Source organism: Capricornis sumatraensis, chromosome 19 (assembly GCF_032405125.1).
Source record: "Capricornis sumatraensis isolate serow.1 chromosome 19, serow.2, whole genome shotgun sequence".
NCBI lineage: Eukaryota > Metazoa > Chordata > Mammalia > Artiodactyla > Bovidae > Capricornis > Capricornis sumatraensis.
In genome coordinates this window covers 25,158,469-25,185,613 of record NC_091087.1, presented here as the reverse complement: position 1 = coordinate 25,185,613, position 27,145 = coordinate 25,158,469, and the positions used below count along the sequence as shown (strand labels likewise).

The 27,145-nt window shown below is 47.2% G+C and overlaps 2 protein-coding genes across 3 annotated transcripts; one reads left to right on the top strand and one right to left on the bottom strand.

Moving 5' to 3' along the window:
* Positions 1–569: 569 nt before the first annotated feature.
* MRPS11 (mitochondrial ribosomal protein S11) lies at positions 570–11,406 on the bottom strand. 2 transcript variants are annotated; one of them, XM_068991357.1, is made up of 6 exons: positions 11,286–11,406; positions 11,023–11,148; positions 5,385–5,483; positions 3,221–3,350; positions 1,624–1,689; positions 570–942 (listed from the first exon to the last, which is right to left on the bottom strand). In XM_068991357.1, the coding sequence occupies exons 1-6, from the start codon at positions 11,348–11,350 to the stop codon at positions 835–837; spliced, it is 594 nt and encodes a 197-aa protein (XP_068847458.1). In that variant the 5' UTR covers positions 11,351–11,406; the 3' UTR covers positions 570–834. The 2 variants fall into 2 exon arrangements, with proteins under 2 accessions (XP_068847458.1, XP_068847459.1); XM_068991358.1 differs by lacking the exon at positions 5,385–5,483.
* Positions 11,407–11,498: 92 nt separating this feature from the next.
* MRPL46 (mitochondrial ribosomal protein L46) lies at positions 11,499–20,937 on the top strand. The gene is made up of 4 exons (XM_068991428.1): positions 11,499–11,720; positions 13,223–13,409; positions 14,413–14,586; positions 20,584–20,937. Exons 1-4 carry the CDS (start codon positions 11,499–11,501, stop codon positions 20,832–20,834), a joined length of 834 nt encoding a protein of 277 aa, XP_068847529.1. The 3' UTR covers positions 20,835–20,937.
* The last annotated feature ends 6,208 nt before the right edge of the window (positions 20,938–27,145 follow it).

Here is a 27,145-nt window from a genome sequence, read left to right as displayed (position 1 = left end):
ACATCTTTGTTTTTAAAATTTGTTTTGGAGTTTAGTTGCTTTATAATATTGTGTTAGTTTCTGCTGTACAGAAAAGTGAATTGGCTATATATATTCCCTCTCTTACTAGATCTCCTTCCCATTTAGGTAACCACAGACCATTTAGCAGAGCTGATGGTTCACGCTTAAGAAAACCCCATGCCAGGACAATTCTCCTGCATTGTTAGGGCTAACTTTAGACATTTCCATTAACACTGAAACCTACTATCAGAATACTCCAGAGGTAGGGGGCAAAAACCTCTCAATTTGGGGTCAAATTACAAGTTAATAAGAAAAGTTGCCAAAGAGCTCGGGAAACCTTGGTTTAGGGGCTAAAGAGGAAGTATTTGAAGCCAATGAGGAAGGGGTCTGGTGCTTAGTTGCCCATATTTACATCTTACTCCTTCCATTGAGGGCCTTACCTCAATTCACAGTCTTGTTTTCAGGAACTGGGGGGAGGTTTAAGTCTGCAATGCTGGAAGCAAAAAAAAAAAAAAAAAAAAACCAAACCCAAAACTCACAAACTACTACAGATGGTAGAAATAATTTTATTTCTTCAGAAGAGAAGCAGCATTTACTGCTGGGAGTCTGGGTCAAGCTGCCCTTTAACTCCCCTCGTATCCAAGAGAGGCACGGCCTCGCTTTTAGCCACGCCGCTCTCGTCAGAAGAACAAGCAAAGGCCGCCAAGTAAGGAGGTGAAGGTCTCCCTTACTGCCCCAGGGTCTCAACGAGCCCTGTCTGGAGAGGCTGCACAGTGCATTTTCCACGAGGCCCAGCTGGAGGCAGGACGACATCAGGTGCAGGCTTCCCGGCCCTCACAGCCTTCGTGCCTTCCTGGGGCGGCAACCGTTGTGTGGGATGGGGGTGTTGTCTGTGATTGAGATCACTTCCAGGCCCCCCATGGTCAGGCCCTTGATGGCAGACTGGAAGGGGCAGAAGGAACAGGAGGATGGCATGGACCAGAGATGATGCCCCGGTGTCCAGACAGGGCTCGGACAGGGATGGGGATGGGGAGGCTGGCTCTGACGCCTGCCATCCAATCCCCTTCTTCCAGAGGCCTCCTCCCAACCCCTCCCCCAGGCCCTCAGCGCTGCCCACGTCCCGGTCCCACCTGCCACGCCCCACCCTGCCCTTTACAACCTAAAGACAAACAAGTCTTAAGGATTACGCTTTTGTAGTTCCCTCTGTCTGGAATGTGCCCCTCACCCCCAAACTCATAAACACACCTGGCTAGTCCCTTGTCATTCTTAGAAATCAGTAGAAATGTCACCTCTTTGGGGACACTTTGGTGATCCCACCCAAGGGGCTCCCAGCACCCGGGGCACAAGCTTCACCACTGTACCCACGAGTCTGTCCAGAGGGACTCATTTGTGACAGGCCCCAGGGACCCCCTTCCTGTCCCCAGCAGGCACTCAGTAAGCGTCTAAGAAACTGAAGCCACGTGATCAGGGCTGGCCTGGAGAGGCTCAGTGGATCAGAAGCAACGGAGACAAACTTCAAGCCGTCAGGGAAGTCTAGTCCCTCCTCTGCCCCGACCCCTACTTCTCTCACTAACTGGAGGATGAAGCGCACAGGCTGGGCTGTGGAGAAGCGAGGTCACTTACCAAGCGCCCGGGCCCCAGGCCTTTGACCACAACTCGGACGTGGGTCACGCCTTTCCCTGTAGCTTTCTGCCAAGGAGCAGCAAGTGGTTAGTGCCCCTGGGAAAGAACCGCAACAGTCCCAGCCTTTGCTACCGCCCCCTGGAGTGACAGGGTTATGAGCTCCAGAGGACAGGAACCCACACAGGCAAACAGGAGAGGACAGGGAAGGAAGCAGAGGGCTGACGGCGGCAGTGCAGAACAGACGAGCGCAGTCAGCTGGGGGCCCTTTCCGCCCGGGACGGCACTTCCACCTGGTGGATACTTTGAAGTATTGCTCAGATTGCTCTCTGGATAAATGCACAATTTCAGACCATAACAATCCCTGGACTCCTGGCTGAGCCTCAATACCCTCTTAAAGATTATTCTTTAATCATTTTAAATCGTTCATTACAGTTGAAAGCTTTCTTTCTTGATTATAAAGGCGGTTTATTACAGAAAGTCTGGAAAACTCACAGAAGTCACTCAACCCACCGTGTGGAAGCCACCTTTAACACTGACATTATTTTTTAAGTGTATATAACGTGTCCATCTAGTGGCCGTTGGTGGCATTTTGATGGTCACTAATGCAGTGCCGTCAGTACTTTGGGGCATGGAGCTTCGTTCGAGGGTCAGGGTCTCCTTCAGGGGACACTCCGGGTTTGGCAGTGTGAACCTTTGTGGGGCCTGTGTCGCAGCAGCCAGTGTACAGGCTCTGGGCCCAGACCTGGGCGTTCAGTTCAGGGAGCCTGACTGGCTGCATGGCTCTGAGCAAGTGACACACTCCGAATGCCAACTGACTCTTAAATCGTGGGTAGTACTGAGGGTCTTCGAGGATTCAAGATAACGAACATACAGTATCTGGTGTGTAGTAGATCTGCTCTGCCCTGCCCAGTCGTGTCTGACTCTGCGACCCTACGGACTGTAGCCCGCCAGGCTCCTCTGTCCATGGGACTTCCCAGGCAGGAACACTGGAGCGGGTAGCCATGCCCTTCTCCAGGGGACCTCCCCACCCGAGGAACTGAACTCGTACCTCCTGAGTCTCCTTCATCTGCAGGTGGATTCTTTACTGCTGAGCCATAAGGGAAGCTTGTATAGTAGATACTCCATAAATACATACTAACAGCGGCACACTGCCAACTTGCTTCTAGAAAGATCTGCAGCAGTTCATGCTCAGTCTAGTACTGCAGAAGCGTCCTCCCCAAACTACACCTTCTCCAGATGGACTATCACCACAACCCCACCCCACCCAGCCCTCTGGTCTTTAAATCCAGGAGGCCTTGTGAGACTTCAGCAGCTGGCCCCTGCTCCTTCTAGCTACCCTCACATTAGGGGACCCGACACGAGTTGGCAAACTCGTGCTTCTGAAGGGCTAGCGCAAGGACAATCTTCCTCCTGGTGATCAGCCATGCAGAAAGTGGAGCCCAGCACAGAGGGAGCCGGAAAGAACATGCACGCACGCACACGCACACACACACACACACACACACACACAGACACACAGACACACACACACAGACACACACACACAGACACATACACACAGACACACACACAAAGACACACACATACAGACACCTACCGCCGCAGCAGCTATGCCTGCTGTCTGTGCTGCGATGCCCGTGCCCTTCTTGGCATTCCGAAACCCCTCTGTACCACAGGAGGCGCGGGCAAGGGGCTGGTGAGCGGCCGAGACCACCTGGATCTGTGTGCTGGGGAAGGCGGGGAGGTGTACAGAATATGATGTCTGTTCAGGGGAGTGAGAGAGCACCAACCTATGCCCAGACAAGCCCCAGTGAGCAAGGAAAACACCATTTAGCTGTTTCCACCCTGAACTTATCAGATGAGTTTTTTGAACTCTGGTAGGAGGTGTCAGGAAAGGTCAGAACCAACCCCTAAACCTCTGAAAACTGACAAGTCGCAAACTCTACAAGGAGCTATTATGCATGGAAACTGTGTTCCCCCACCTAGATTCATGCTGAAATTCAAACCCCTAATGTGATGGCTCTGGGAGGTGGGGCCTTTGGGAGGCGATGAGGTCATGAGGGTGGAGCCCTTGTGAGTATCAGTGGCCCGTCTCAGTGGTCTCTTCCATCACGTGAGGACATGAGGAGAAGCTGGCCACCTGCAGCCTGGAAGAGATCTCGCTAGAACCCGACCCTGCTGTCACGCTGATCTCTGACCTGCGGCCTCCAGACTGTGAGAAATAAACGTCTGCTGTTTCAGCCACCCAGTCTGGTACTTTGTTGTAGCAGCCTGAGCTGACCGACACCAGTGCCATGATCTGAGGGCGCTGCCCTTCACATCTTGCCTGAAGACAATGTTTAAAGTAGATTCAAAGTCTTTTCTGGCATTCCCCAGCTCCCCACCTCCCCAAGAAACTGAATTTCACATTGGGTAATTTTTAATGACTTTTCATTGGTAAAGTTTCAAATATACTCAAAAGCGGATACAATAAAGTCTGAACTCCCCTGAGCTCACCATTCAGCTTCAACAATTAATAACTCATATCCAATCTGGTTTCATCTATAAGCCTTTTTCTTCTACTCCCTTCTACTCCCTACTAAGGGATTATTTTGAAGCAAATCTTAGACCCATCATTTCATCTGTATTTCAGTATATATCTCTAAAAGATAAGTAGTCTTCAATAAGTTAAATTAAAACTAAGAATAACTTCCATAAATCCCTAGACTTGCTTTCCACTTCCCCCTTAATCACCACCCGGTCTCATGGGCTGAAGAGCCCTCAAGAACTCACAAGCAGGGGAAGTGGAAGGTGGTTATAAGGTGACCTGCTGGAGCCAGCCCTGGGCTGGGGCCATCTGCTGTGGACCTGGCTATGGCTGCCATTTCCCTCCCAAGGCTTCTTGCGTCTTCTACACCAAACAGAACCACAAGAGAATTGCTTGTCCCCGAGACAACCTCAACAGAGCTCTACAGAGTAGGCCTCTTTAAAAAAGCAAAAAAACAAAGAGAGCTAGCCTATACCGTTATCAGCCCGAGAAGAGAGGGACACCCAGGGGCTCTGACTCTGGGCTTGTAAGATGACAGCTGAAACGTGTCCTACGGCACCTTGCCTGGCACCCCACCTCTAGCCCTGACCACCCACTGTCTTTTGTACTGTTCTCTAAATTGCTTCGCAGGCCACTGCTAACCAAATACCAACCCCACCTCTAAGTGTGGGCCGGTCTGTGAGGATGTCACTGATGTCAGCAAGCTTTCTGCTGCCAACAGACAGTTGGGAACTTCCCTGGCACCATCTGAAAGCCACACAGAATGCAAGTCTTCCAACCTCGCTCAGCCCCACAAAGCAGACATCTGGTCCACAGTGGACCAAGGTCAAGTACTTTAAGTCGACCCTTATTTGGAGGTTTCCCTTTGCTTAGTTTGTTAGTAAATCCTATATTCTGAAATAATCTCCCTCATTTATTAATCATCCATTCCCAGTACCAACACTTAACAACTACACTTTCATGGGAAGACCTTCTGGCTCTAAAATATACTCTAGCTCTGGAGCAGAACCAGAAAATACAGTTCCCAAGGATAGCAAAGGAAGCTTTAACAATATGATATGGGAACCCAGTTCACATTTCCATTTATTCTGAATCAACTTTCTAAAGAGAGAGGAGATTTCCCCAAACGAGGAGGAATACTGGGCAGGGTGTTGTGCACCAGGACTTGCCCGCCCCACTGCGGGGGAAAGAAGCCTCCACCTCAGCCCTGCCCAGGAGTCCCTTCCCCACTTACTTGTTGTAGGATGCTTTAATGTGTGCAATTGGGATCTCCTCAAATTTCTTTCCTGCCCACCTCAGAGAGCTTTCCTGTCCGGGAAATGGAGGGTAAATGCTGCAATTAGAAGAAAAATTTTCCGTAAAGTTATTCTGGTATTTGTTTTTCAATTAAAAAAAAAAAACCACGTAGTTTAAAAAAAGTCAACAGCATAGACAAACTGGTAACAAAAGACAGCAGCCCTCTGCCCCGACCTGCTCCTGAGGTTGCTGCCCTCAACCCTTCTGGTGCTGCCAGAACACGGTATCTGTGAACACGGTCCTTCAGTGGCTGTTTCCCCGAGTTGCTGACTGTGGACACAGCTAATGACTTTCTGCTAGAAAGAGAACTTAATCCATACTCCCCATCCTCCCTTATCTCTTCTAGTATAATCAGATCACTCTTTTCAGTCCTCTATAAACTATTCATTCTGCAATTAAATAAAACACGGGCTTCCCTGGTAACTCAGTGGTGAAGAATCTGCCTGCTGATGCAGGAGACACAGGTTTGACCTCTGATCTGGGAGGATCCCGCATGTATCGGGTCAACTAAACCCGTGCGCCACAACTATTGAGCCTGTGCCCTAGAGCCCAGGAGCCGCAACTACAGAAGCTGGAATACCCTGGAGCCTGTGCTCCACAAGAGAAACCACTGCAACAAGAAGCCTACACACGGCAGCTAGAGAGCAGCTCCCACTGGCTGCAACAAGAGAAAAGCCCGTGTAGCAGCAAAGACCCAGCACAGTCAAAAATAAATAATAAAATAAAAAAATTATTTTAAAAATTAAGTCAAACCTCTATTTCTTGCTGTATCAACCAGATATCTTGACTATCCTTGTTAAAAACAAAGACAAAATAAACTTAATAATACTTATAAAGATCATTATTGTTTAAAAAAAAAAAATTCCAGTATCCCTTAGAGTGGAGACCTGCAAATTTTTTATGTAAAGGGCCAGAGAGTAAATATTTTAGGCTTTGCTGGCCATGATGCTTCTGTTGCAGCTACACAACTTTGCCACTGAGGTGCAGAAACAGCCACAGACAACAGTGAGTTAATAGGTGTGCCTATGTTCCAATAAAGTTCTATTTATAAAAATCAGTCAACTGGCCACAGATGGGTGGGTAGGGGCCAACTTGCCAGCCCCTACCAAGACCAGTGGATATCAGGGCTGGCTGAATGGCAGGACCATGTGACTCTGATGCTTCCACTCTGCCCTAGATTTCTGGATGGGACATGAGAATCCATTTCTGAAGTAGCCCAGGTGAGTCAGGTGTGAACTCAAGGGTTCAGCACACTGGTCCAGACACTGCTGAGCTGAAGACCCCCCTGCCTCCCATCCCCCAGTCTGCTCTGTCCTCTGGCTGTCTCTCGCTCAGGACTCTTCATTTTCAGGTGGAGAAACAGTACTGATAGGGGAACAGGGAAGCCAGGCCTTGGGCTGAGGGGCTTTTCCTTGGTTCAGAGTTTTGCTCACCACCTGTGCTTTTTAAATTCCAGACTCAAGCAAACCTGCGGCTGCACCCTGCCCGCAGGCACAGATCAGATCCGCGTTTGCACCTGCTCAGCCACCTCAACTACAGTGGGTTCTGATCAGAGAATACTACTATCTGAGCACCATCCTGTCTACTGGCTTTCCTGGAGATATTTAACAAAACAAAACTGTAACACAGTTGGGTATTCAGGAGTTACAAGTGTATTCTTTCCTGCTCTGCCTGATCTTAGAGATGATTTAGCGTCCCAGCAGGTTGCCAGCTTAGCAGCTACACGCTGAGACTGACTGTGGAGGAGGCTCCGTTGTTATTTAGTCACTCAGTCGTGTCGGACTCTTTGTGACCCCATGGACTACAGCCTGCCAGGCTCCTCTGTCCTTGGGATTTCCTTGGACAGAGTATGAGGCTCTGAGATGACGTTAATGTTTAAAACCTTGTAAGTTCCCCATTAATAATTTCTTCTATCGACTTGCAGGTCAAACACTTAAGCCTTCTGAAGTCTGAACACGCCAGCATTATGCCTTTAATAGGGCAAGATTTTCAAACTAGAAAGGAAACAGAGCTTGAACCATTTAACTGAGGGTGCAGACAAGATCAAGCTTTTAAGCTTCCCAAGTCCACTGAACAAGTGGTTCACCCCAAGGCAGCCCAGGAACGGGAAAGACAAAGCCTTCTGGTGCTGCCCTGCTGGCTCTTCACACCCATCCTCAAAGCACGTCTGCGCACACAGCATCTCTTTCAAATGGCTGACAGGGACTGAAAACGGCTGGCACAGGAGGCCAGAGGAAAATACACAGGAGTGCCTACCGTCCTCTCTCCATACCATGGTTTCTTGACCTTAGTGCCACTGACATTTTGGGCAGGGGGATTCTTTGGCAGGGGGTGGCTGATCTGAGCACTGTCGGGTATTTAGCAGCATCCCTGGCCTCTACCCAACTAGGTACTGACTCTTAAGCTGTGACAACCAAAAATGTCCTCAGACGTTGCTACAAGTCTCCTTGGAGAAACAGTGGCCCCAGGCTGGGAACCACTGGTTTCCATTAATGACTCCAGCATCAAGAGGGCCCTCAGTACTGCTGGCCATCACACAGTGCACCCCTGCTCAACTGCCCTCTCACTGGCCTGGATGACGAGTCTGTACCTTCTTTTGTCCCCTCAGACCTTCAGCTTCTTTCTGCTTCCTTGCTGCCAGCTGATGACCTTCACAAAGAAATAGAAGCAATCAGGTTTTCCTTCAGCTCCCACTACTGAACAGCTGTGCCCCCAGTCTCTGCCTTGTCTCCCGTGATGATGCTCCACTTGTGTGTCCGCCCCTCAAGGACAGCACTCCGGCAATGTTCCTGCTCCAGCATCTGCATTCTTCCACCTCTTCATCGCCTCATTCCCCTTGGCAAAACATGCAGTCATTTCCCCAGTCTAAAACCAAACAGAAGCCTCTGGATGCCAAAGCCTCCTTGAGCTCCTGCCCGTTTCTCTATGCCCCTTAAAGGACTGACCATACCTGCTGCTTCTGTCTTCTATTCTCCCTGAACCCACACCATTCAAACCTTAGCCCCTCATACTCCACCAAACGTGCCCTACTGAAGGCCACCACAAATTCACAGTATTAAGTCCTACGAGCAGTACTGTTATCAGTCTAAGGACTAGTCAATCATATTAGTAGCATTTGATAAAGCTAATCAACTTTTGAATCACAGGGAAAAAAAAAGTCTCTCCAGCTTTTTTTTAGTACCTCTCTGGAGCGTCCTTCTTTCTCTTCTGCTGATTCCTCCTCAGCTCCCCAAATCTCTAAATGCCAGAGGCTCTAGAGTTCAGTCCTTAGACCTCTCCTTCACTGTACCTACCCTTTCTCTTGATAATCTTGTATCTTATGATTTTAGACATCATCTAGGGAATTCCTTGGTGCTCCCATTGCCAGGGGCCCTGAGTTCAATCCCTAATTGGGGAACTAAAATCTCAAAAGCCATGTGAGGGAAAAAGAAATCATCTATGGACTGTCTTCCAAATGTGTACATCTACCTCAGATCTGTGCCCTGAATTCCATTTCTAATTGCTAATGTTGTATCCCCACTTGGGATATTAATTAAACATCTCAAGTCATCAAACAATTCAAGCTCCTGCAGTCTTCCCCATCTTCATGACAATTCCATCTTTCTAGTTGTTTAGGCCCCAGATTTTAGAATGTCCCTTCCGTTCTCTCCTTTTCTTATACCTTACATTAACAAATTCTGTTGGTTCCACCTTCTAAGTGCATCTGTCTGACCATTTATACTATCTCTACAGCTGCCACCCTGGTCCCTGCCAGCATCACTTCTCACTGAGATTATCTCAGTAGTCTTCTGATTGCTTAGGAGACTTCTCCCATCTTCCATCCTCGCTCTCCTACAGTTTAATATCAACGCAGTGACCAAAGGGACCCTTTAAAAGGTAAGCATGAGCATGTCAACCCTCCATTTAGAATTCTCCAGTGACTTCCCGTTTCTCTCAGAATAAGGTGAAGTCCTCACAACGGCCCACAAGGGATAAGAGGATGTAGCCCTGCATGTCTGATGCACCCCTCACCTGCTTGTCTTCACCACTCACTTTTACTTCTCACTCCACTGTGGCCTTCTTGCTCAGACACTAGACACACTCCTATAATCTGTCATACTTCTTTTTCTTATTTTCTATTTACTGTCCCCTATCCACTCAAATTTAAGCTTCACCAGGGCAGGGATTTTGGTGTGTTTGGTCACCGATGTGTCCCCAACACCCTGAATAGTGTCTGACATTGTTGAGTGACCACAACAGAATCTTTACTTCAATTCCTTTGGCAGCTCCCCACTGCCCACAGAGTAAAAGGCACTGCATCTTGTGGTTTTAAACATCATCTATGTGATAAGTCTTCCAAATGTCTATGTCTGACTCACATCTGTCCCTGAACTTCATCTCTAATAGCCAATATTGTATCTCCACTTGGATGTTAATCAAATATCTCAAACTTAAACATGCAAATCCAAGCTCCTAATGATTAATGACAATTCTATCTTTCCAGTTGTTTAAGTGAAGTCATTCAGTCGTGTCCGACTCTTTGTGACCCCATGGACGGTAGCCTACCAGGCTCCTCTGTCCATAGGATTTTCCAGGCAAGAGTACTGGAGTGGGTTGCCATTTCCTTCTCCAGGGGATCTTCCCGACCCAGGGATCGAACCTGGGTCTTCCGCGTTGCAGGCAGACACTTAACCGTCTGAGCTACCAGGGAATCCCTTCCAGTTGTTTAGGCCAACAGTTTTAGATGAACATCTAACATGCTCGTTATCTACAGATAAGGCTCTTAGCATTCTGATTTGTTCTCACCCTGCTGGCCTCATCCACCATCACACACACACACACTTGACTACACAACATTCATACTGCGTGCCTTACACAGACTGTTAACTTTGCATAAAGTGACCTTTCATCTTTTCCAGCTGAGTTCCCATTCAATTCAGCTCTTAGCATTACATTATTTTCCTGGCACTCTTGTCTGATTTCCTCAGGAGTTAGACACTCATTCTTTCATACTTTAAAGCAACCAGCTCTTACCTCCAGTAAACTACTGATCAGATTATGGTGAAAACGTGTGCATGTTTGTCTTTCCTGGTTGACTGTGAACTACTTGTGCAAAGGAATGATCTTCTGCATTTGTACCCTCAGAACCAAGCAGGTTCTTAGTAAACGTCTGCTAAGCGCATGTGAAGTTCAACTAGCACACAGAGGCAGTGTCCCTGGCGGGAAGCAAGATGCCAGTTGCTGGCTGAGGCTGAGTACAAAAACCATCCTGGACCTTAGACCAACTCTAAAAAGCGCATACCAACCTTTACCTTACTACCTCTTCCGCCCCATTTTGTATCGGAGACCCTGATCCCACGAGGGAAACGAAAGTGGTGATATTTATTATACACCTTCGACATCCACTCATTCATCAAAAGTTCACTGATCCTTACCACCTTTTCCAGTACGCTTTCCACTTTAAGTAAGGAAAAAGCTGAGGCTCTAAGGTTAATCTGCATAAGGTTCCACAGTGACAAAGAGCTGGGAATTCACTGGTGTTCTGACCCTGGAAGGTGGTGCCAGTCGCCAGAGGGCTGGACCTAAGTGGCCCTTACCTGAAGCTGCTGCGGCTCGAAGCTGGAGCCGGAATCTCCGCCTTCTCAACCTCCTCCTTGGCCGGTGCGTCTTGCATCTGTTGGGCGCTCATGTGGATGGTGGGGGCCGGTACTCTGGCCACGACCCTGCGGAGAAAGAAGGCTCAGGGAGGTCCAGATCTAAGCGAGTCCTGACTGGACTCTAGGAGTCCAAGTGGCTCATGGGACACGGGCAGGAGCGCATTCCCGGGTGACTGTAGGCTCGGAATGAGTAACCATCTTACCTGGTCGTCGGCGGCCAAGCCCATGACCGCAAGAGCCAGGATCCAGCGTTTCTTACAACCTGCATGACTTAAGTTGACCTCAGTCAGCTCCCGTCCGCGGCGACCGCGGGACTTAGCTCTTCCCGTCATGCTGCTCCCGCGCTGCCTTGTGGGAACATAGGATTGGCCCAGGACCTCGCCGGGAACCGCGGTGCGTTGTGGGAAGTTTGAAAGATGGCGGCGCCCACAAGGCGGACTGTGTTAGTGCTGGCGAGGTGCTGGCGGCGGTTCGAGATCCCCTGGAGTTTGGGTTCTCGTAGCTTGACCCTTGCGGCTGCACCGTCGAATAGCGCATCTCCATGGCGCCTGTTGGGTGCGTTGTGCCTGCAGCGGCCACCGCTGGTCTCGAAGCAGTTGACCCCAATGCAGGAAGAGATGGCAGCCTTGCTACAGCAGGTGGGTTGAGGTGCGGGTTGTGTCTTGTAGGTGCAGTTGGGGACGCAGTAGAGGTACGCTGGTTTGGGTTTGATCCTGGCCCCACCACTGATTAACTTGTGTGACTTTGGGCAAGTCGCTTCACTTCTCTGAGCTTCGGTATGCTTTCCTGCAAAATGGTACCTACCTTTTGGGTTCCTGCGGTACGTAGTACGCGTTCAGTAAGAGGCACGTCGTTTTCATTGATCTTCTCTGTCGTTACCTTCTGCAGCTCTTTGGAGAGGCTCTTCTTTTTTTCGACGCATAGAGGTGCGATGCTGAACTAGACGGATTCAGTCCCCATCATAGGTGGTAGACAGTTTGGAGAGAAAAATGGCTTTGTCATGTAATGGGCGTAAAGAAAAGACACAGGGCACATCCGTAAGATGTCTGTGATAGAGTCTGTTTATAACATGGACAAAACCGGTGTATTGCCAACGAAGGTCCTAAGTCCCCATAGGTAGTGATTAAAGATATTATGTCTACCTAGAACCTGAGGCTTTTTTTGTCTTAGCTTCCCTGGTGGCTCAGAGGTTAAAGCGTCTGCCTGCAATGCAGGAGGCCTGGGTTCGATCCCTGGGTCGGAAAGATTCCCCTGGAGAAGGCAATGGCAACCCACTCCAGTATTCTTTCCTGGAGAATCCCATGGACGGAGGAACCTGGTGGGCTACAGTCCACGGGGTGGCAAAGAGTCGGACACGACTGAGTGACTTCACTTCACTTCACTGAGAGATACAAGCTTCATTTCTGTGCCTTTTATTTGGCTTGTTAACTTACTCTGCAAACATTTTAAAATCCCCTTTTAAACTTTGTGCAGACACTGTGCTAAGTGGTAGGGATGCAGTGGTGAATAAGACAGAGGTAGCCCTGGTTCTTAGAGGGGTTCAGTTTGGTGGAGGGGGTGTCAATCAATAACCAAATAACCACATGGTTATGGAATTGCAGTCTCTGGTAAGTGTAATAAAGGAAAACACAGGGTACTGTAATAGTGTTTAACAGGGATGTTAATTTGATTTTAATGGAAGGTGTCAAGGAATATCTTTTAAAATAAATGACATTTAAATTGAGATCTGAAGGATGAGTAGGAATCTCCCAGGAGAGCATGAGAGAAAACATTCTAGAAAGAAGGAATAGCATCTGTAAAATGCCTGAGGCAGGATAGTCCATGGAGAGTGAGATTCTGGGCAAAGACTGGCATGACTGGAGGGTGGTGAGTGGGCAGGCACTGCCTGTCCTAGTCCTCTCTTGCTTGTGGCGGTCTTGATGTTTGAATGCATTTTAATATTTCAGGAAATGCAGCTCAAGCCCACAGGGAAGGTGACCTTTTTCCTCTGTTTTCTTTGGTGTGTTTTGATCGTGTGTCTGGTTATGTTGGGTGGTAAACTTCTGAATCTGTCAAGTGCACTGTAACTGTGTTTTATTGTTTTTCTTTTCTTTTAATTTTCCCAGTTTGGGGTAGATTTTTGCTCTTTTAATTTTCCCAGATTGAGATAGAGAGAAGCCTATATTCAGACCATGAACTTCGTGCTTTGGATGAAGCTGAGCAACTGGCAAAGAAAAAAAGTGACCTTTATGAAGAAGAAGATGAGAAGAATATATTGCTGGTGCAGGACTTGGAAGACACGTGGGAGCAGAAATTCCTACAGTTCAAACCTGGAGCTCGAATAACAGGTTTGTGGTCTCTTCAGCCCAGTTAGAGGTAGGAGGGTGGATATTCTGATTTGCAAATAACGAATACTTGCTTACTCTCTGCTTTGTGTTTTAAATAACAATTTCAAATGATAAAACTTTTTAACATGGGAGAAAAATTCTTTTCACAGTTCTTCACATCCATCTTAATATAATATTTTAAAAGTCTGTGTTGTTTTTGAGTGGGATGTATGGTTATTGAGGGAACTCTCCAGGTGGCTCAGTAGTAAAGAATCTGCTTGCCAGTGCAGGAGCTACAGGAGAGGTGGGTTTGATCCCTGGGTTGGGAAGATCCCCTGGAGAAGAAAATGGCAACCCACTTCATTATTCCTGCCTGGAAAACTCCATGGACAGAAGAGCCTGGTGGGCTATAGTCCTTGGCGTGGCATAGAGTCAGACGCGACTGAGTGACTGAGTAGACATGGGTGTTGGGACAGCTGTGTCTCAGTTAAGCCTCAGGAATGTTATCTGTATTTAACTCCTAGTTTGGGACTGAGAGTAGGGGAAGTTAAGCCTTTCCCACTCGTTTCCTGTGTTTTATCTGAAATCCCTCCCAAAGCAGGGGGTTAAGTTCTCTTATTCTTGTTTCACAGTGAAAACTGAAGTAGAGACTGGTTAAGTCAGTAATAGTGTCAAAACCAAAGAATTAGTAGTGTCTGGGAATTGCTTCTTTTCCAAAGGCTCAAAGTACTTTGTGTTCTGCTCTTCAAAGGAGGAGTGCAGCTTTGGGTTTCTTCTTGTTAAATTTTAGTTTCCTCGAGATTATGGGACTCTATCCTGAGAGACGTCAGAGTTAGAGAGATGGGGTCAAGGTTCTAATTTGGTTATAAGTTCTTTGAGGGCAAAGATTGTGGCCCTGCCTTAAAGGAGGATCCTAAAACCCTAATCTTCTTGGTTCTGGCAGAACATGTTCCTCCTGTCTCCTGTGACCACTACCCCCCGCCCCCCCCCCACACCCCCACCCCCCGACATCTCTTCTATGCAGACGCTGACGTAAAGAATGACCGAAGCTCACTGCATCGGAAGCTTGACAGGAACCTTATTCTGTTGGTCAAAGAGAAGCTTGGAGACCAGGACATTTGGATGCTGCCCCAGGCCGAGTGGCAACCCGGGGAGACCCTCCGCCAAACAGCTGAACGAACCCTGGTCACACTCTCAGGTGAGCTCTCTGCCTCACTGCTAAATCCGGCAAGACACACTCCAGACTCAGCCTCAGGATTTGCAGGCTGACTGTGTGCCTGGCTTTTAATAGTAGGCTAATGGAAACTTGGGCTTCCCAGGTGGCTTTGTGATAAAGAATCTGCCTGTAATTCAGAAGACCTGGGGTTCCATTACTGGGTTGGGAAGGTCCCTTGGAGAAGGGAATGGCAACCTACTCCAGTATTCTTGCCTGAAGAATCCCATGGACAGAGGAGCCTGCCTGAAGGATGGAGGGTTTCAGCCTCTGCTCGCTAAAGCTTGTCTTCCCAACAAAGTGCAAAACATTCACCTCTCCGTTTCCAGTTTTGCATTCTTGAAATTTTTTCAATCTATAAAAAGAGGTGATTCTAGTACTTTTTCTGGCTTAAGTGGCCCAGATCTTCTTTGGGGCCCAGTATCATAAAATATTTTGTCATCATAGCCATGAGAGATCCTGTTGCCTTAATAGGTTCTACTCGCCTTCCCTTCAGTGGCATCTCTGCCTCTCCACTCGGAGCACCAGTGAGGCTATTTGTTCCAGCGAGATCTGGTGATCAACACTCACAATAAAATGTGCTTCAGTTCTTATGGCACTCGAAGTTTCATTTCTCACTGTTCGTGGTTTCCTGTCACAAAATTGATTAGGATTAGTTACATGGTTTTCTCCTTTCCTACATTTTTGATTCTTATAATTTATGGATTCTTGAGGAAGTGGATTTTTTGTGTGTGTTTGCCTCTACATAGTATGCATCTTTTCCTGATCTGTTTTGCACAGTCGCTCCTCTCCCCTCCCCCCTTTTTAAGGCAGCGTTTTTGTGCTGAGGATTTAGAGGACGTGGAATCTCTTTAATTCTGTCACATCTAGAGCATGGTCTGTCATACTCAGTTCTCTCCTCATCTCAGAGTTCTGATCCTGAACAAGTGTTGGGGAACCTGATTTTAGGTGACCCACTGCCTTCTCAAATTGAGTTTTGGGTGTCTCACTGAAACATGAGATTTTTCATTCCTTGGCCATTTGGTATCATTTTGAGGAAGATCTCTTGGTTGGTAATTATCTTTTGCTCCATATTGCTCAGCATTTGATAATATGCGTTGTCCCTAACAGACCTGTGATTTAGATTCTGTCCCAGGGCCCAGCACAGAGACAGCCAACCAAGAAACGCCCAGACTTTCTCTGAAAGAGGTTCACTTGCCTAACAGAAAGCATCGACGTGGGGGACAGTTCATGCATCTAGGGGCCTGCAGAAACACCTTTCGGGGACAGAGGTTGAAGGTGCTATCCCTGTGCTGTTCCTTGCCCCTGTGGAGGTTTTAAAATGTAGTTCATTCAGAACTGATGCTCCTGCCAGTTTCAGCCTGCTTCCCTTTTTGTCCTTGCAGCCTTGCTTGTTGGCAGCACCACGTACGCATTCACCCAACTAGACACCTCAGCGTTATCTTTGACCTCATTCCGGGATCCCCTAAGTTCCTGAGTGCTACCTGGTCTGTTCTAAATAGTCCGTCTTTGTGCCCGCAGCTCTTCAGGGAGTCTTTTCACTTCCCGCTAGATCAGGGTTTCTGAGCCTTGCCTTGGCACTCTGGAATCTGGGGCAGGATCATTCTTCGTGGGGGCTTCTGTGGTTCTGTCTAGACTATTTACTGCAACATCTCTGGCCTCTGTCTGCTTGACTGTAGTAGCACTACTTTGGTTGTCTCTAGTGTAACAACCGAAAATGACTCTGAATACTGCTGGAAATTACCTGGGGTCTGGAATCTCTGCGGTTGAGAACCGCCACCCGGGAGCACTGAGGCAGACACCACGCAAGCCCCCTTCTTGCGTTTGTATTGTCGTTTTCAGTGCCGCCAGAATCAGCCCTCTTAAACCCAAATCCCTTGTCGCTTCTCTGCTTGAAATCTTAAAAGGTTTCCCATAAAAGCAGACTTTTGAGCACGGCCTAGGCATACTTTTTTGCTCTGGTCCCAAGCTCATCAGTCTTCTGTCTTGCTGCTCCTTCATGTATATTCTAAGTTCAGACCTAGCAAGCCTTTTGAGTAATGTCGTATTTCTTGTGTCCCGGTTTTGGGGCCTGCCTGTCCAAAACAAAGCTTTGGTCCTACCTAGTCCGACTGCTTGGTTTTTAAAACTCAGCTCGTCCCTTCTGCCCTCTGTGGTGGAAGCTTCTGGGTAGAGAGCTCGACTCCTTCCTCTAGGCTCCTGTAACGTTCACAGAGTGCCCTTACTCAGTTTATCCAGCAGACATTCTCTCTGTGCCTACTTGTTGCTGGCACTGTCCGGGGTCACAGTGATCTATAGGACGCTACCTGGGCCTCCTGGGGGCTTATGTCCTAGTGAAGAAGATGCTCTTCATTCCATTGCTGTTTAATTGTTGATTAACAGACAATTTCTTCTCAGCCAGAATTCTGAAAATACGGATAGGATTTTGTCCTTTCAGTCATCGCAGTTCTCAGCAGAGTACCTGGCACAGAGTAGGTACTTGCTGAATATTTGTTGTTGTTTACTTGCTAAGTCATGTCTGACTCTTTGCAACTCCATGGACTGTAGTACACCAGGCTTCCCTGTCCTTCACTATCTCCCAGAGTTTGTTCAAACTTATGTCCATTGAGTCAGTGATACCATTCAACCATCTCCCATCCAAATGCTTCTGAGATCAGACGATATCGGGCGTGTTAGGGTGGTATGGCCGTAGGCCCATCCAAACATCTCATCCTCTGTGGCCTCCTTTACCTCTTGCCCTCAGTCTTTGCCAGTAGGGTTTTTTCCAGTGAGTCGGCTCTTTGCATCAGGTGACCAAAGTATTGGAGTTTCAGCTTAAGCATCAGTCCTTCCAAAGAATATTCAGAGTTGATTTCCTTTAGGATTGACTGGTTGGATCTCCTTGCAGTCCAAGGGCCTCTTCAAGAGTCTTCTCCAATACCACAGTTCAAAAGCATCAACTCTTGAGTGCTCAGCCTTCTTTCTGGTCCAACTCTCACATCTGTCCATGATTACTGGAAAAACCATGGCTTTGACTAGACGGATCTTTGTTGGCAAAGTGATGTCTCTGCTGTTTTATATGCTGTCTAGGTTTGTCTTAGCTTTTCTTCCAGTGCTGAATGTTTAATGAGTAAATGGTATGGTAGTGTAAGCACTCAACTACTGTTCTGGCTCTGCCACCAGTGTGAGTACTGCTAATGAGACTTCGGCAGCCTCTGTGTGCCCCCCTGATCCGGCCCCCCAGCAGCCTGTGTGGCCGCAGGAGAGGGAGTGAGGTGGTGGTGTGAAATGGGAAAACAGGAGGGGCCTTTGCTGCGCTCCAGGCTTCCTCAGCCATCACTCACAAGTCGGTGGCTGGGTTTCTTCCCAGGATCATTGAGCTCAGATCCTCAGCTTTCTTCTGCTCATTCACAGTGCTCAGTTTTGCCTGCTGGGCACTGCGTGGAAAGGGGCTCCCCTCTTCTTGGTACCATGCTTTCCTCCCATTCCCGTTGCCATAAAGAAGAGTGAAAGGATATGTTGGTTTCTTATAGGTGCATAGAAAATGAAATAGGTTGATTTATTTCAAATTGATGAAAATCATAAATAACATGAAGTAATTAAGATGACAAAGGAAAGCTCAGGCAGCTTATAAGTATAAAAAAGTCAGAGTCTGTTCCTTTCCATCTGTTTGGCACACTTCCCAGGTATTTCTGCAAGATGGAATTCCTAGAAGTGAAATTAATGGTCAAGGATGGACACATCTAAGATTTTGATAAGGTACCACCAAAGTGCCCTGCAGAACATACTTTAAAAATTTTTCCCTGTCCAGTCAGTAAAAAGAATGATCTTTAGATTAGCAGTTTCCTTTCTTTTTTATTGGGTCTTGTGTTTATTTGGATTAGTGGCCAGTGGTTAGAGTGGCCATCTCTGCATATTTTTCACATGGCTATTGGTTTTTCTTTATCCGTGAACCACTTATTTAGATTTCTTTGCTCATGTTTATAATGAACTGTTTTTTTCCCCCCTTTTTGATTTAATTTAATCCATTTCCCCAGGTCATAGAAAAGTAATATGTATTCATTGACTTAAGTGGAAAATTCAGAAACGTGTAAAGAATCATGCCAGTGTAATTCCACCACCCATAGATCCCCACTGCTGACACTGTATATTGTAGGTGAGCTCACATCATACGTGGATTCCTCATCTAATGCTGATAGTGTTGTTACTGTTTTTAATATTGACAAAAGCCATTCATTGTATGTGGTGAAAAAGTATCACACAGTGTCCGGTAAATGTAGAACTGTAAGAAGTAATGGGTAATTTTCCCGTCTTAGAGGCAACCACCATGAATAGTTTTTTTGTGTATCCTTTTAGCAGTTGTAAGCACATACTTATTTTATCTGTTCCTTTTTTCCATGAAGCGGGCACACTTAAACATGTACATATATGTATATGTATATACACACATAGGTATGTACCTTCCTTTTCTTATACACAGCTTTTAAGCATATCTTTATATCAGCAAGTGAAGACATATCTTATACTTTTAACACCAGTGTAATGTTTCATATATGTATGTACTGCAGTTTGTTTAACCAGTCTGTTGCTTTTATTAAAAAAAAAAAGCTGCAGTGAACATCTGTGTACACTCCTTTGCTCACATGGGCAAATAAATATTGAGGAGGGTGAAATTCTAGAAGCAGAATTGTTAGATCAGAGGGTTTGTATTATTAAATTTGATATCTCTTGCCAAGTAGAGCAGTTATACTAATTATACACCACGTACATTGGAGAGAACCCAGTTTTCCTTTATCCTTGATGAGCAGTGTGCTGCTCAAAGTTTTTGAACTTAAATAGTAATGGTACGTCTTTGTCGTTTTAATTTGTATTTATTGAGTTATTAATGAGTTGAGCGTCTTAATGAGTTTATAGTTCATTGATAATTTATCTTCATGGGAACTTCTTGTTCGTATGCTTGGTTCATTTTTCTTTCGGAGTTGGCTTTTTCCTCATTGATTTCTACGTACTATTTAATACTCATATCTTAAGATGTTCCTTTGTTCAGTGTGTCAAAAATACTTTTCCTAGTTTGTCATTATGTCTGACTTTTTTATGCTTCATTTTTCCCTGCAGAAGGATTTTAACTTTTATGTAAATAAATAGGCCTTTTCTTTTTTGCATTTTGTGTCTTGGTTAGGACTTCCCCTCTCAAAAATGATTCAGAAAGTATCCCACATTTTTTTTTTTAATAGTACTCTTATGGTTTCTTTTTTCTTTAGTGAAGAATTTTAAAATACAGAAAAACTCAGAAAATATTAAACATCCATGAAACCATCATTCAAAATGAACAAACCTTTCGTGAAAATTTTAACTTTGTGTGAGATCTTTGATCTGTAGGGTGTCAGTTTGGGTGTGAGGAGTGAGGTTGTGATCCAGTTTTATTTTTTCACTAGCCCATTCTCCCGGTTCCATTTAGTAACTGATCCGTTATTTCCTCATCCTTTGAAATGCTGTGTTGGTGTTGTTAACCCATTGTTATAGATTGCAAAGATCCTCCATCTCTCTTTGCCTTTTAACTTTGGTTTTCACCTTGCAGCAGTCAAATTGGGACCTTTCAATACTTTCCAAGTGATACTCCCTTTAAAAGGGCTGATGAACTTTGCTTTACAGATATAAGTGTCTCGGTCCTTCGTTAACAGGTGGTGACCGGGCTGAGTCTGGAAGCTCAGTGCTCTGACTCCCAGGTAGTGCTGTTTAGGCTGCCTTGCGGACTTCAGTCTGAGAGCAGTAGCTTGGCATGAGGAATGAACCCAGGGAATCTGGAACCCAAGGGCCGGGAGCTTTTGGCTTCAAAGGAGATGAGGGTCTTCAGGATCGACCCTGGTCCTCATCCTCGGGGGCGGCGTTCCCCTCAGGCCAGAAGCGGCTCTCACAGAGACCCCCGCTGCTTTCGGCCCCCAGGGTAAACAGGTGCGAGTGTCCTCATCTTCCACTTCTGTTCCCCGCTCCCCTCCTCCTCAGAAAACAACCTGGAAGCCAAGTTCCTGGGAAATGCGCCCTGCGGCCACTACAAGTTCAAGTTCCCCCAGGCAGTGCGGGCGGAGGGCAGCCTTGGGGCCAAGATCTTCTTCTTCAAAGCCCTGCTGCTAACTGGAGACTTTTCCCCGGCCGTGGAGAAGGGCCGTCACGTGTGGGCCAGCAAGGAGGAACTGGGTGACTATTTGAAGCCAAAATACCTGGCCCAGGTTAGGAGGTTTCTCTTGGACCTCTGACGGACTGAGCTGCCTGTGGACAGTGCTCAGACAGGTCTACGGTTGGGCCTCAAGGACATGGTACGGTGTTCTCATCTCTACAGGAATATCAAGCGGCAAACTAAGTTCTGAGAAATAAATGGGTTTACCATTGTGTGGGTCTCGGTTGATTTATCCTTTGAGGACTGTTGTCTTCTCTTTGTGAAGAGAGAGCCATCTCTTAGGGTGTTTTATCCTTTTTCTCCCGAGTTCGTGATTGAGTAGTACTGCGTTGCTTCGTAGTGAATCAGCTGGCTTCGTGGGCCCAGGAAGAAAGAGCAGAAGGAAGTGAATCAACTTTCTAAAAACCATGAGCTTCTGTGAAAGCCTCTAGGTCCAAGAATAAAAGGGACCACCTCGTGCTTTGTAGTTTCTTAGTCACTTTCTGTTTTGTATTTCTCTTCCTACTTGATATGAAAATGTATCAATCTAGCCGAGGAAACGATTGCTTCCTTGTTTTCTGTTTGCTTTGCTTCCTACCCCTCCCCTCCCTCCCTTCCTCTTTTCATTCATTTTTTTTTTTTTTAAGGTGTTTTCTATTTAAGCAATAGAATTGCTTCTTATATATTTTGAAACAGTCATGTGAAGTGAGCAGGGTCAGCTTGTCATCTGCCATCTTCGGGGTGGGAGTCCTGGTCAGGTGTGACTGCCTGAGAGATGCTGCACGTCACTGATGGTGCAGGAGGAGACTGCTTATCCCCTGCCTCTAGGTTGGGGTTCTGGACCCCCCACTGTGTTGCCTGGGTCACCACTGGGCCTGGTGCCTGGCACATGGAGGGCACTCAGCATTCGCTAAATGAGAGGAGGGGAGGGAGGGTCTCAAGCATGCCTCTTTCTGCCCAGAATAGTTTTCCCAGGAACAAGACTTCAGTCGTCTCAGAAGGCATTCTGGGTTAAATAGACTGGACTCTAGCAGTCTGCACGCAAGAGGGATCCTGGGAGCCTCTGGTTTATACCCAGTGGGTCAGAAGCACAAGTGAGCACTTTGAAGTCCAAGTGCTTAGGTGCAGTTGACACCTAAGAGGGAGAGAAGGGGTCTGGTAGGATGGAAGCCCTTAGCCTGTGGGATCCACCGCTTTCTTCAGGTAGATAGGGTCAGAATTGAGTTGAATTGTTGGCCATCTAGCTGGTGTCTGAGAATTGCTTGGTGTGGGGAAAAAAATCCCACGCTTTCGAGTTGATCCCACAATCTTAATGGCCGTTCATAAGATGGCCTGTTTTGTTACAGAGTTGTTTCTTTAAAGGAAAACAGCATCTGTAAAATTGGTAAGGGGAGAAATGGTGTCATGGCAACCTGAAATTATAGGTTGGTTCCTGTGAGGTTTCCCCCAGTATTTGGAAGTGATCATGGACAGGGTGGAATAGCTTAAGACAAAAGCTGAGAATTTTATAGAAGTGCCTGCCTTTATCACAAGGAGTGTCTAGTTTAGTAGCTTCAAGACATACCACGAGCTTCCCCACTACGTTAGACTATCTGGGGGAAACTAGGTGGAAAGGAAGGCCCTCCCCCTCCACCCCCAACCCTGCTTTGTTTTACGCAGTTGATGACGAAGGCCCCATCCTGGATCACGTTTTTTATTCTGATGAAACTATTTTCTGCTGGACCCTCACATCCCAAAGAAGCTACTGTATGTCTCCGGAAGAAGAAAGAAATGTCAGGATTTGAGGCTGCAGGGGCCCAATGCACATGGTAGTGGGCTTTAATTGTGTTAGCATGGTGTGGGACTCGATTCTGGTTTATTAGCACTTTGGCTACAAAATCCTATAGATTTTGTGTGGTCTTCCCCAGCCTCCTTAGCTCAGGAGTCCTGCTATTTCGGGAGTGTGATTTTGCAGAATGCAAATGTTTTTGGCTCTATATTAATAGTAGAAATGACCGGATATGCTGAGTGCCAGCCTGCATCTTCCATTGCCTGCCAGACATAACCAAAAAACTTTCTAGCATGTTCTTGCGGGGGAGGTGACCAGGGAACAAAGTGAAATGTATGTTCTCTGTATTTTAGAAATCAGAGAGAGGAGGAAAGAATACTGTGTGTGATACGGGTATTAGGAGTTGCAATTTTGGAATGACCCCTGAGTGCCAGAAACCAGACTGGAGCTGGTACCTGCAACGTACAGGGCAGGCAACTGTTATTCCCAGTTTATAGATGAGAGGATAGGCTCCAAAGAGGTTAGTTAACTTGCTTAGGGTTACTCCCTAGTCATTTGAACCCAGATCTGTGTACAAAACTAGTTCATAACCTTTCTTAATTTTTGTCATCTGTTTAAATGAAGATGACACTATTTCTCAGGTGATGTGTTAATTTATGTGAAAGCACTTAGCACCGTGCATGACTTGCTATAAACACTCAGTAAATGGTTCCTGTCTTCTGACATAGTTAGGTGCCTGAAATCTCCAGAGTTCAACGTATGGTCTTTAGCTTTTGCAACTCCCATCCTCACCTTTTCCAAGTTATACGTGTGACAGCCAAGCATTTCGTACCTATTTGGAGAGGGACATGGGTGTTTGGACATTGATGGATTCCACCAGCCCATCTCAGAGTGGATGGATGGCAGGTCAGTCCCATATACGCATGCATCTGGACAGGCCTGGTTCCCATCCTGGACCAGGAAATCCAGAGCCCCTGTTAGGCCCATGCCTATGGGGCGCTAGAACCAGAATGGATGGGGTGACCCATTCCATCACCCCAGCAGGGGAAAGAGGAGCATAGCGGAAGGGCCAGCAACCCAGTTATTAAGAACTCACAGGGATTTCCCTGGTGGTCCAGTGACTGAGGCTCTGCTCCCAATGCAGGGGGCCCCAGGTTCGATTCCTGGTCAGGGAACGAGATCCCACACGCCACAGGATCACATATGCTGCAACTAAGACCCAGTGCAACCAAGTGAATAGAAAAAAAGAACTCATAGATCACTAAGCTGCAAGCACTCACAGCATGTAAACGCCTATTTGCCTGAAATCTTGAGGCAGCCTCAGTCCCCTACTGTCTTCTCCTTTATTTCCTAGAAGCCTGGATTGTAACCAGTCATTCCAGGCCAGCAGTCACCACCCATCTGCCTTGGAATGTCAGTGCATAAGAGTACAGGACATGAAGGAGGAAACTGGTCTTGTCCTTGATTCCAGAAGTATCTAGAATAGGTGCCTCTGTGAAGGGTCCAGACAGTGAGACACTGCTGCAGCTGCGAGGCTGGCCATGGGAGGTCCCCTGTGAGTCGGGAGGGGATGGCCAAGGAGGACATCACTAGCCCAGAGTGAGGAACAGGTGCATGTGTATTCACACACACACACACACACACACCCCTGCCCCAAACCACATGTGCACACACACCCCTGCCTCAGACCATCCTCGATGGGCCAGAGGAGCCAGCAGCATGTTCTGTTTAGAGGATTTGGCGTTACAGACACACCATTGATCACTGAAAAAATCAGATGTCCGGGTCTCATATAGCTGCTAAGTGGCTAAAGAAGGGACAGAGATAGGGAACAGGACCCCTCTGCCCCCCAGACTCTGTTTTGGTCCAGGAGGGAGAAAATGGTTCTAATAGTGCTAGAAGAGGACGTTTTGAGCACGACAGGACTGGTAAAGTTGAGAACACCCTGGGGCTGGGGGTTTGGGGAGACATGTCGGGAAGGCTTGGGGTAGCAGGGCTGAGAGGAGGAGAGGGAACACCCCTGGAATAAGCTGGCTGGAGGCGGAGGGGTGAGGCGGGGCTTCAGCAGGGTGGGGTGGGCTCTCAAGCTCATGGGCACCACAAGGTGGCAGGATTCGCCTGACAACCGCTTCGTCCCCCACAGGCTGACCAGCTCTGGCCTTGGAGAGGCCCCAGCGCCCTGTCCCCTGGGGTGAGACATGCACTGGCCAGGACAGATGGGTGTGTTCACCTACTCCGCCTCACCTGATTCTCACATCATCCCTGCCTCACAGCGTCTCTGGTGTTTTGATCAGCAGGCAAGCCTGGGAAGGTGAAACGTCTGTGAGGGTCTCAGTGCCAGTGTGTGGTGGAGCCGTTGAACCCAGAACTTTGAGATTCTACAGCCCACTGCTGCCCCGTGTTACCTGGATGATTACCTCTGTGTCAGAATTCCCACACCTGTCCCCAAGGGGCAACCTACTGCAGGCCCCCAGGCCTCTGGAAAGGCCAGAACTAGGGCAGTTTGGGAGAACATGAAGAGGATTTGGAGGTGAGGATGATGAGACTGAAGAGATTGAAGTTACTGAGCTTGGAGAAGAGAAGGACAAGAGTCATGGTCCTCGAGTGCCTGTGTCAATTATCAGGGGAAGTCAACCAGTCTCCTTTGAGTTAGAAGCAATAAGCTCGGAATGCAGCAAGGGAGTCTTTGGGAAATTACAACATGGGAAGAGTTCTTGACATTTAGGATTACTAAACATTCAAATGAATTCTTGAGACATTCCAGTCCTCATTCGACAAATATGTGTGGAGGAGGTGGTTTGACTGCCAAGCACTGGGGATAAAATGGTGATCAAAAACCTCCTGGCCGTTGGGTCCTCTTGATGGTTGAGTGCTGAGGTTTGGGGCAGGGGACAGACCCATCCACCAGCAAAAGGTGTCATGTCACAGAAGGACATGGATGTGCTGGGCACTCACTCAGCCTGGTCGGGCTCGGAGAGTGCCTCTGGACCGACAGACTTGGCTAAGCTGAGGCCAGAAGGATAAGAAGGAGTGAGCTGGGGAGGGAAGAGGGGAAGGGAGCTCCTGCCTTCTGAGGCCTGAAAGAAATTCTATGGGGCTGCATGTGGAAATTATTTTACAGTGTTTGACACCCTTAACCGTCCCAGACAGCTTGAGTTGTTTTGTCTGAAGGCAAGAAAATGAGTTCCATGATCTCTTACTACAGAGAAGCCGCATGTGACCTGGGGGTTGAATTCCAAAGTCAGTGCCTGGGGAACTCCCTGGTGATCCAGTGGTTAGGACTCTGTGCTTTCACAGCCTTGGTCCCAGTTTAATCCCTGGTCGGGGAACGAAGATCCCACAAGCCGTATGGGGTGGCCAACCAAACAACAAAAGAAAGCCAAGTGCACAAGTCACAAATCCCATACAATTAAAGTTACTGTTGAACTATCCCTTAGAAAGGTGCCACGTGTATGACTGACACGGTCTGTCGGGGGAGTCCAGCATGGCCAGTGTCTCCCCAGTGATGGAACCCATCATGGTTTATTTGGTTGACCACAAGATGAACCAGTTGGCTTGTGTTTAGGTCTCTATTGTATAAATCGCTAGGGTTCCCATTCCTGTCACTGAGGGGCAATTGACTACTGGTCTGTTTCCCCCAGCAGGAAAGGCCTGAATTGGGGCAGTTTGGGAGAAGATAAGGAAATTCAGAGTCACACTCAGTGTTATGAGATGTTCACACATAAATAGGCCTTCAGGACCCAAGATGGAGTTGCCTCACACATCTAAGGCTCGCTGCAGAGTGGGAGGGCTGGGAGCAGTAAGCGCATCAATCGTGGGGGGAAATGCCTGCACTACTGACAGATTATTGATCTCCTCTTTAAAAGTTTCAGTATAGAGGTCTTCCCTGGTGATCCAGCAGTTAAGACTCCACGCTTCCACTGCAGGGGGCACAGGTTCGATCCCTGGTTGGGGATCTAAGATTCCACATGCTGCATGGTGTAGCCAAAAGGTTTTTTTTTAAAAAAGTCCCAGTATAATAGTTTGAATTCATAAAAGTCAGATGTGCATATGATGTGATTGTATGGTATTCATTTGGTTCCTAGTTCCTTTTTGAAGCTCCCAGTACACTCCCATCTGCAGCAGCTCATTATCATGCAGTGACGCTTATACCCAAATAACCAACATCCCCAAAGGAGGCTTGACCTCAAAGGGGACACATTAGCGTTTGAAAACATTTTTTTATTTTTAATTGAGGGATAATTGCTTTACAGTATTGTGTTAGTTTCTGCCATACATCAACAAACATTTTTTTCTTTTTTTAAGGTGAGAAATTTGCCTTTTGGAAAAGTTCCAAGTAAAGCCAGAGATGAGACTGATTAAGTGATTAAATTTGGATAATTCCAACCTCAACCAGTAAGAATAAGTGACGATCGTAGTAAGGAGTGTAGATGTTATGTGTGGCACACGAACTGACTGAAGGCAGGTCCCAAAACTTCACTGCAGTTTGGCTGCATCAATAAAACACGAATTTAATGTTTTCCTTTTTTAACAAATAAAGACATTTTTAAAGACAGCTACACTCATTTGGACGGAAACATAGTAAAAAAGTTTGTTTCTTGTAGTCACCTCTTACATATAGCCTTCTCTGAACATCATCATTT